General features: G+C 46.1%; 1 protein-coding gene across 2 annotated transcripts in view; it reads right to left on the bottom strand.

The window, feature by feature from the left end:
• Window positions 1-11,064, bottom strand: part of Gyg1 (glycogenin 1) — a 33,750-nt gene that overhangs the window by 1,674 nt on the left and 21,012 nt on the right. For both annotated transcript variants that reach the window (XM_026406611.2, XM_077795295.1), the window contains exon 6: window positions 1,756-1,975. In XM_026406611.2, coding sequence (XP_026262396.2) covers window positions 1,756-1,975 — 220 coding nt within the window. The remainder of the gene's footprint in view (window positions 1-1,755; window positions 1,976-11,064) is intronic.

Here is an 11,064-nt window from a genome sequence, read left to right as displayed (position 1 = left end):
TCTCAGCAGAGAGAAAAAGAAGGTGAATGAATAAGAATAGTCACAGCTATTAACAAAGAAAATGGTGGAACAAATTTTGAACACCTGTTTTGTTGCTCTCTACATACGGAAGCATAAGGGTCGGTGTATGTATTTAAGTACACTAGAGCTTCAAAGGGTTTGGGAATACACACGTCGGGTAGCTGGGCCAACACAGGGATCACACTTGATCCTGCCTTTACCTCACCTGGAACAGCAGTGACAAAGAGAGGCTGTTCCGGAGTACTCTGCCCAATTCCAAGGACCTTCCCCAGGAAAAAGGCCCTTGAGGTCTAGTCAAGTGTACTGGATCGAATTTACAGTGCCTGACCACTTAAATTATGCTTTCCCATCCTCTTCCCTAACAATGCTTCACTTCATTCTGGGCAATAGAGGTACACCTTAAGAAGGTCCATCTCAAATTTCTGTGAGGATAACTGTCTTTCAGATCTGGATTTGAGTTCCAGTCCTGCTACTGTAGTCTGTTAATTAAGACAAGTTAGGTAACTACCTACTTTAAGCCTTAAGTTACTTTAAGAAGGAGATTTTAGCAATAATAGTACTTACTGACAGACTAGTTCTAAGGGTTAAAGAAATACAGCTAACTTTACTAAGCACTTACTATGAACCAGGCACTGTTCCAACTACAGTACAAGTGTTATTCTATGATCCATACAGAATACTCAGAGAAAGTGTTAGTTATTTCTCCCTTTCTCATTTCTACATTTTGGTACAAATAATAGCAACATGAGTAAAAGCTAAGCTGCTATAGAAAAGAATCTCTCACAATATTATAATCCCTTTAATCAGATAATTAACAGATTACCTGATTGTAATTTACCCATTTGGTTCTAATTTTTATAACTTTATATGTACCATCTTAATTTCTCATCTTTTTTTTGGGAGGGGAGGTAAAGGGTAACAAGGATTGAACTCAGGAGCACTCGACCACTGAGCCACATCCCCGGCCCTATTTTGTATTTTATTTAGAGACAGGGTCTCACTCAGTTGCTTAGTGCCTTGCCATTGCTGAAGCTGGCTTTGAACTCTTGATTCCCCTGTATCAGCCTCCTAAGCTGCTGCGATTATAGGCGTGCACCACTGCACCTGGCCCCTAATTTCTCATCTTACTTCAATTCGTCCAAAGGACAAACCTCAGAGGAGGACCTTTAAAGTCAGAAAACATGCCAAAGAAGGCTGATATTGTAGATGGGAACATGTTCTCTCCTTCCTAAAAAGGAATCCTTTTTCCAGGGGTTTAATACTAGGAGTGCAAACAGGAAATCAAAATAGTCTGAGAAAAGTATTTATTGTATGTTCATACTATTGTGATTTTTCAATGAAATCTGAGCAAATGGCAAATATAAAATATAATTAAATATCTAAAGTTTTTAAACCACTAGATGAGGCATTCTCTTCTTTCACAGTTCTGGGGATCAAATCGGGGCCCCTCACATGCCAGGCATTTTTTATGAATAATGGGTTAATAATTTTATAATTACAACATACGCATGTGTGTTTATTTAAAAAAAAAAAGAAAACTAAAAACCTTTCTAATGAAATTTTCCACGATCTACCATCATCATGTTGCATGATGATGGTCATTGCTTTCTTTCCAAAAAAAAATCTTATCTCTGTGTTTAAAATGCAACTAAATATTCCCAAACTCTACTGTTAGGCCTCATTTTTATGAGTGCAGCACTAAAGTACATGAAAGGAAAAAAAAAGAGAACCTACCACATGTAGGTATGAGCAGGTGTCTTTGACAAGGCCATATTGCTGAAGCAGAGGTAAGACGTTGGTGGTGAAGATGTCCCACCAAAGGTGGAGAAACTCTGGATGAGTCATGGTGGGATCGTGGGACTCACTTTTAACACTTTTTGTTTGGGCGTCGTAAGTGTAATTCCACGGCTTGACTCGTCCCAGGAAATGCACCACCTTGGCACTTGCACCAAACCTGCCAGTAAACACAATGGTCAGTGGATTCTGAGTACTGACAAGAAGACAATCGGCTGTGACAGGAGTGGCTGGAAAAGAACTGACCTCGCTGCAAAATTTCAAGGCAGATGCTGTTAAGAGCATTCAATTGTGTTTTAAAGATAACAGGCAAAAATGCCAGAGCAGCAGAGAGTCAGGCCACAATGGAAGCACAGGTTCATGGCGCACAGGGAAGGCACAGTGATGCAGAACAGGTTTGGTATCACCCAGTGAAGCTGGGAATGCCCCACTACCAGGAGCCAATCTCCAAGGTGTACACCCTTCAGCTGCCAGTACCGAGTGCAACAGGAGACACAATCAAGTGGGCCACAGCCACAGCAGCGGCACCATTTGAAACAGTCAAACCAGAAAAGGCTTTGTCCATGGGTCAGATTAGGCTGTTGCTCAACCAACCAACCTCTTCCCAGCCTACACGGCTAGGGCCACCTAACTCTGAATGGACATGGTCCTCTGGCATGACCCAGCCAGTAGAACGTGAGCAGAAGGCAGCATGGCCTAGGGGAGCTTGGCTGGGGTCTGCGCCCCTTCTCTGGGAAATGACAGCTTCTCCCTGTGGAATGCTCCGTGCAGCCTGCAGCAAACAGGCCTGTTTTAAGAACGTGTTGAAAAAAATCAAGTCAAACAATTAAATACATTTGCTTCCAGTTATTTCTTCCAGTTACATAAAGGCAAAATAAAAAAATGTACTGTTTAAAGATTAGAAAACATTAATCCATATATATATATATATATATATATATATATATATATATATATATATTGTGTGTGTGAATTTTTTTTTATTAACTACACATGACATTACAATGATCTTGGCAATTCATCAATTTGGATCAATTGGGGCATAATTTCTCATCTTTCTGATTGTACAGATTGCAGAATCACACTGGTCATAGAGTCACCTATTAATCCATATATATTTGATGATATTGATTACCTGTGGAGGGGAGGGGAAGCTATAATTGGGAAGGACTGAAAAGGGATTTGCAAGGTCTTGGTTGTATTCTGTTTCTTTTTTCTTTTTCTTTCTTTCTTTTTTTTTTTAGAGAGAGAGAATTTTTTAATATTTATTTTTTAGTTTTCAATGGACACAACATCTTTATTTTATTTTTATGTGGTGCTGGGGATGGAACCCAGTGCCCCGTGCATGCCAGGTGAGCGTGCTACCGTTTGAGTCACATCTCCAGCCCTCTGTTTCTTTTTTAAAATTAAAAATTATTTTAACTGATATATAAAACATTAAAAATATACATATTAATGAGGTAATTGATTTTCTGATACATTTATACACCATGTAATAGTTATATCAAGTTGTATATCTCCCCAAACATTTATCAGTTCTTTATGGTACAAAATTTGAAACTCCTTCCAGTTTTCTGAAATACATACTATATTATTGTTACCTATGATCAACCTATTGTGTTATTCCATTTCTTAACTTGGGTGGTGGGTATTTTAAAACACTGCACCTTTTTTTGATGTACATTCTTTTGTATACATACCATATTTTCACAATAAATTATATCCTGAAAAGAGTAGCAATTAAGAGCTGTCTGGTATTAGCTAGGAGGAAATCGATACATATAAAAACAAAACAACAATAAGAACTAAAGTCAGCATACTACAGTGATACATGCATACTCATGTTTACAGCAGCACAATTCACAGAAGCCAAGTTACGGCCCCAGCCTGGGGGCCCATCAAAAGATGTGTGGGTAAGTAAAATGTGGTATATATACACACAGTGGAATTTTATTCATCCATAAAGAATGAAATTGTGTCATTTGCAGAAAAATGGATGAAACTGGAGATCATCAGGTTAAGCAAAATAGGCCAGACTCAGAAGTCAAGGGCCACACAAGGAAGCTAGAGAGAAGAAAGGGATCTCAGAGAAATAGAAAGAACAGGAGAGGAGGGAGGTCAGGTGTGGGGAGGAGGGAAGAGGAAGTAAAGGGGAAGCACTGGGGGAAGAAACTGGCCAAGCTCTGTTATGTCATATATGAAAGTCACGGTGAATCCCACTACCATGCACAATTGTTATGCAATAATGACTTCTAAAAATTAGAAAAAAAGAAAAAACTGATTAAAATTTTTAAAAAGATGACTATGTGCCAAAGGGGAAGCAGGAGCAGCGAGTGCTGTGAACTCAGAGGTGGGAGGGCACCCAGCCAGCCTGAAGGGGTGCTGACAGCAGGGGTGACTCAGTTCCAAGGCCAGGGACGGCTGATGACAGTAAGGGAATTCAAGGCACGAAGGTGGCCAGTATCAGGTACAACACTGCTGTGAGCATGACCACAGACCCTCCAATCAGAGGCCAAGAGGAAGCTCCAGGTAGGAAAGAAAGGCAATGCAGGGCAGATGCCCGGGCAGTGGGCATCCAAGTTAAGAGTCCAGACAGATCCACCCAGAGGGGGCCAATGGGTCTGACCATGAGATCAAGCCAGAGCAGACTCTGCTCAGGGGATGGTCCTCACTCTTAAAGCTTTTTTTTTCCCCCTCAAATATTGGGGACCTGCTAAATGGCTACAATCAAAGAGTTTGCTATGTTTGGGTCCCAACTTCTTTAATGACACCATTAGGAATGATAATATCCCTACAAGGTAGACCTTATTAACGTGGTAATTGAGGCTTAGAGAGACTAAGTCGATCTGGGCCATTCAGCTATTAAGTGACAGAGGTGGAATCTAGTGATTTTGCTTCTAAGGTCTGAGCGCTACCATGCGGCCACTCCAGAGATCCGTGAGAAAAAGAAAGTCTACTTGTAAAGATCTTGTAAAAAGATCCTCCTTCTTTAAGGTGATCATTTTATGTTGTTTCTTCTGAAAGTGAAAGGAACACTTGATGGAGACCCCTAACCTCCTACATGCTGAGTTGTATCCTTAAAGGGACAGGAATCATCACACCCACTTTTGAGCACAGAAGAACTGTCAGCTAAACAGGTGACTGTCACACTAAGTCGCTATGCTCCACATGTGTCCAGGATGCTTTTGTCCACAGAGGGAAAAATAAGTAACAGCAGCACAAGTGAGGAAGCTGGCCAGGACACCCAGGACACCTGGGAGTGGGAATTCCCAGGCAAGGACTACAGGTGGGATTTTCAGAGGACTCTTTATGCAGAAAGAAGGGACCAGACGATGCCAGGGAAAGATGGGCAGGATTCAGATAACCCCTTCATCACATGTTCAGTGAAGGGAGGGAACCCACCCAGAGGTCTGCGGAACCCACCCCGAGGTCTGCACCTTGTGTGCTGGAGGTTGGGAGTGGACAGGCACTGCCCCATCTTAGCAGCACAAACCCTTCCACTTGAACAGTGCACAGGGACAGACAGGTCTCTGGCCCTTCCTTTGCTCTCCTCTCCTGACTCAATTTCCCCGCCCAGGACCATGTACTTACTTGCTCCTCCTGTTAAGCAACCTCTCAGCCTCAACCTGTCCTGATGTTGACACTCACATTAGCCTGTACCTAACATAAATGTCATGCACTTTGTACCATGGGAGCAGTGCTAGCTAAAATAAAGGAAAACTTGAACATCATGTGGACTCTTCCTCTCTAAGGGCTCTTCCGACAGTTCACGAATGTCCAGCGGTAGTGAGAGCAACGGCTCACATATGTGAACACTCACAAGTGGCAGGCCCTGGTTAGCAAGTGCATGGGTTACCTCATTTAATGCCCAAAACAACTATGTGAGGAAACCAAGGCACGAGGTTGAATAACGGTCTAGGAGCTCATGGCTGGTGAGTGACAGGGCTTGGATTCCACCGAGGCTCTGGGCTGCTGTGAGACCCTCCCAGGATTGTAAGGGTACTGTCTGACAGTGACGTCTGTTAGTCTATTGTAGTCACTCCCCACTCACAGTCGGTGAATTTTAAGGTGGAAAAGGGATGCTGCAAGCACAGGTGAGGGCCCAGCAACAAAAGTCACCAACCAGAAAGAGTTTCAGAGCACACAACTGACCACCGACAGTCTGGAGAAGGCCTGTTCTTGGGACGCGGTCTGCACAGTCTAGGGGGAAAAGGGAGTGCGGCTCCTAAGGGGCCTCTGCTGGGCAGTGTCTGTGTCCTCCTGAGTTGCTCTCCAGCACTGCGGTCCATAAAGTGGTGGTTCAGAGCTCACGCAGAAAAAGGGCGTGAAGGTTCACCACACCTGCCCACTGAGAAGGCCAGGTCCTCTGCGGTGGGGAGGAGCCCACCCTCAGCCTCTGCTCTGTCTGTGCCCCACTCCATCCTGTGGCTCAGCACCTCTGGGTGACTGGCTTAGGAGCCTCTGCAACCTCCCTGGATTCAAGCTGGTTAGGTACCTCCCCGTGTGGCCTTCCTCTTAAATGCCAACAGGAATGCCTTTTGGAGACAGACCACATCCTACATCTCTCTGTGGCTTGGAACTTGGGCTCCACCTTCATGAATCCAGGCTTTCCAGGGTCTCTTTAATGCTAAGTCCCTGTTTCCTTCTATGGCCAGGAGAAGGACCCTTGTTCCTCAAGATGTATTCTTTACCTCTTCTAGAACCCTAACAAGAATAACTGCATCTGCTGGAAGACCTGTCACAGACAGAGCAGCCTTCATGTTAAGGAATTCCTTGATGAGCCTGTTGGAGGTAGAAACAGATCTTGGGGGTTCCAAGTGTGGATGAACTGCCCATTCTGCCCTAAGGCAAGACATTCCTTGGGTGCAATAAAGGTGGAGTCAAAAATAAAGGGACAGAGAGGGGAGTAGGACTCTAGAGTGTGAAGATGCCCCCAGCAGTGACCCTGATTCTGCAACAAATCAAAACAAATATCAACTGGAGGATGCGAATAGCATACAAGAGAAGCAGCTCACAGGGATGCAGGGGTGGGAGGCACAGAGAGCAGGAGTGGGAGGATGCGGAGGGAAAGAGAAATCATGCAGAGGTTTCGGATGACACCGGACAAGCTGTGGTCAGCCTTATTTCTGTCCAGGAAGGAACAGGAATGGTTTTGGATGCTTTAGGTATTTAGATCACTGCAGCTGCCACTCACCTAACATCTATGGGAAGGGGCAGCAGCGGGAGCCCTAGGAGGCGGCGAGGGCTCTGGGAGAAGCACTGGTCTTGGGGATCCATGGTGCTCGTGTATGATCTGGGCCAGCCAGGGGCCCTTGAGGTGGCAGGAAGGCCAAGGGAGAGTGGACTCAGGTGGCTGCTCAGTTGGGAACAGTTTGAGGCTCACACAGGATGATGGGGGGAGGCCAAGGCAGGTTGGGCATTTTGAAGCAAGGAGGTCCTCCAGCGCATCCATGGAAACCAACAGGGTGTCCTGGGCTTGGGCTGGGCAATGTCTGGGCCCACTCCTACCCCCTTGCATGAGGGTTTTGGAGGGATGGCTGCAACCAGGCTCTAACCCAAGGCAACGCAGCATCAATCATACAACAGAGGAGCCCCGAGGGCTTGTGCAATAGGCTCTCAGGACCACACACCATACACAAAACAAACGAATCAAAGTCTCAAATGCTGGGCTTTATTTATTTTTTTTTTAATCTAGAGTTTCAATTAATCTAGATGTGAGTCTCGAGTCACTCTTTTTCAGTCTGAATTATGTTCCCTGAGGAATGTTTTCATCATTTTCTGTCACTTCCATCAGTTCACCCCTGGGTCACTGATGAAAATCTGAAATAACCAAACCAAAATGATATCTGTGGGAGCAAGGTCATAGGGTAAAGGGGAAATTATTTCTTGCTTAAAATAATAATAAAAAAAATATAGAGGGCTGGGGATGTGGCTCAAGCGGTAGCGCGCTCGCCTGGCATGCGTGCGGCCCAGGTTCGATCCTCAGCACCACATACCAACAAAGATGTTGTGTCCGCCGAAAACTAAAATAAATAAATAAATATTAAAAAATCCTCTCTCTCTCTAAAAGAAAAAGAAAAAAAATTGTAGGGACTAGGGATGTGCAGCTCCTTGGAAGAGCAACTGCCCAGCACTACTAATACTCATATTTGAACCAGCTCCATAAAAATATATATCTATATATTATATGTTAATTATTTAACTAATTTATAATTAATATATATTAATTAGCATAGATGCAAATTTTGGGGTACATCTCACAAAAGAGTAACCTGAGATGTTTTTCTAGAGTTGCATCTTCCGCACCAAAGGCAACATAGTCAGGTTATCAGAATTTAAAGGGCTCAGCTAAAAGCACAACAGCAGATGAGTAGGAAAGGGAAATGTTGATGTCAGAAGACGAAGCTTAACTGACCTCCACCCGGAACAAGGGTAACCAGAAGACTCACTGACTCACTCCCTGATTTATCCACCACATTATCAGCCAGCCAAATGAAAAAAAAAAAAAAGTTGGGTACACATCACAATGGTCTCTAAGCTACTGAGGGCCATTCATTCTGACCCAGCGAGGGGGATTCGTCTCAGCTTGTGTCCATCTCTTAAAATAAGTATTCTAATTTTAACTTGATAGAATCTCTCCAGAGTCATCCAGATCACAAGACCGAGTTTGAACCCAAGCCAGCAATAATACTGCTTATGTTAGCCGTTAAAGTAATCCCTGTGACCTGGTGTTACCAAAAGACCAGATAGAATTTTCATGACTACTTTAGTCACGGAGAAATGGAGCTGGTGACATGTGTCAGAGGCTACAGCACCGTTGAGAAGGAAACAGGAACCAATCCACAAGAGACCCCACGCAGCAGCAACTCCAGTTTTCCCTACGCCTTTTTGAAGGCGATGATGAATTAGAGACAAGACAGGGAAGGAGCATGGTCTGTGCAACATGTCTCTGGAAAACGTGGTGACCCTGCCAAGTATCCTCTCACCCACGGTGATGACTCATGTCCTCTTTCTTGTGCACCTTCTCAGACTCACCCACATGCTGGGGGACAGCCATACACAAGCCCTTCCCCCCTAGCCCACTAGCTACCTTTGCCCTCTCACCAAAGCATTCCTTCTTACCCCAAGGTTACACCAGGAGCCACAAACTCACATGTGTAAGGGTGGATCATGCTGGGGAGGGTGGTGGGCGAGGTGGGGCTGCAGAGAGCCCAGGGGCCACCCCAGAATACAGCTGCCTCCCAGCTGTAAACAACAGTGGCCATCAGGGACACGCCCAACCTGTCCTTGCCCTGCAAGCCAATCCTCTATATGGGGCCCCCCAAATCAGAACAACGTCAGCACTCAAACTTGGACTTCAATAATCTTAGACCAGGATCTGGTCCACGACACTGACTACCAGGTTGGGCTCCCTTTACCAACTAGGCGAGGCAAAGATGCACACAGCCAGGACCTGGGGGACTCCTGGGTGGGCATGTCCTTCCACTGCTGGCTGACTGCTCTTTCATTCACTCAACCAAAACGTGCACCACCTAGCAGCATCTGCACACACCACACTCTGCTTTCCTTCCTTGCTGTTTCCAAGGTCAAACGTCCTGGCTCCTGACCTCTCCTTACCTACTCAAGAACATCACTCTAGTGTCCCCCGCTGCATGCGCGATCCCAACCACATAAAAACAGGCAGCAATGCTGCTGTCTGCAAAATGACCACTACCACCCTCTGGACCCCGTGTTCCCACCCAGTGGCTGGCCATCCCCTTCTCCTGATCCCCACTCATGCAGGTGCCTCAGAAGAGCTGTTGGCATTCACTGTCTCCATCCCCTTGGGTGGGCTGAATCAGGCTTCCTCCTCTGCCACTGCACCAGAAGTACCGCCAGAGTCACCAGTGATCTCCACATTCCATGTCCAGTGCCATTTCTCTATTGTCCCCTTATCTGAGAAGGGGTGCCTTCTCCTTGAAACATTTTCTTTGTGTGGCTTCTGTGCCCCCACACTTTCCAGGGTCTCCCTTCACCTTGTCCCTTCTCCCCCTACTGTCCTGCCTTGGGGCTCCATCTTAGGACTCTTTTCCATGGGGGATTATTGCCTTGGTTGCACTATCATCTCTCCACTTCCTCTCTCCCAGCTGGCTTTTATCTACTCACCTGTTCCACCCTCCACAGCACCCAGCTTCCTGCACCCAAAGCCCCTACACTCTGCACATCTCTCCCTAATCCCTGCCCCCCTGCCTCCCTCACCTCCTTTCCATTTCAGGAGATGAAACTCCTTTCCATTGTTTGGGCACAGACCCCCCCCCCCAACAGCCACATGTGACACAGCCCACCGCATGCTTGATTTTTTTCAAAAGAAGTTAGAAACCTGGGTTTCCTGAAATTTTAAGCATTGATAACTGAATTAAAAGTAAAAAAGAAAGAAAATTCTGCATAGTAGAAACATGTCTGTGGCACAAATACAGCATGTAGCCCACAGGCCTGCGGCCTCTGAGGACGGCCTGCCTCCTGCTCCCTCCTGCCAGTCACTGAAGTGGTACTGCTAGCTAACTGCACTGCTTCTGCCCAGGAGCTCGGGCTCCTGGAGCTCTTTTTTACCCGATGTCAGAGCAGCTTCTAAAGGCTGGGGTGGGGCTTGGGGTGTACTCGGGGATTGAGTGAAGCTGGCCTAGAAGGCTCAAGGCCCTGGGATTCAATCCACAGGACAGATAAAAAGGAGAAAAAAAAAAAAAAGTAATGGCTATTGATGAAATTTAGGACAGCAGAACAGGTAGCAGAGGACAGATCTTCTGAAAAACGAAACATTTGGAGATGAAGTTAGCAGCCACCAGAGGGCCCATTTAGAAGTGGGCACACGGGCACCTCTAACACCCAGACAAGAGGAACGGGCACCCACACAGCGGCTGGCCCCCTCCTCCAGAATCAACCCAAGGCAGGCCGAGCCCTGTGGGGCAGGGAACGCTGCTCACCTGAGCAGGTGCGTCTTGTTCATCTCGGGGCCTTCGGTGAGCCAAGCTCCAGGTCTACCCAATGGACAAATGGCCAGCAGGTCAACAAAGGGCTGGAAAAGAAGAGTGGCCCACACTATAGGAGCCTCAGGCCTGGGGGCCAGGAGGTAGGATTATAAAAAGAAATGAACGTACAAAGGTTACAGGTTCACAGAAAATGGTCCTGGGGAGAGCAGGAGTCCAGGGCCAGGGGACAGGAGGAACCATCGCCTGGTTGGGGGGCTCCCAGGAGCGGTAAAACCTGAGGACT

The sequence above is a fragment of the Urocitellus parryii genome, chromosome 2 (genome assembly GCF_045843805.1).
Source record: "Urocitellus parryii isolate mUroPar1 chromosome 2, mUroPar1.hap1, whole genome shotgun sequence".
NCBI lineage: Eukaryota > Metazoa > Chordata > Mammalia > Rodentia > Sciuridae > Urocitellus > Urocitellus parryii.
This window is presented reverse-complemented; position numbering and strand designations above follow the sequence as displayed.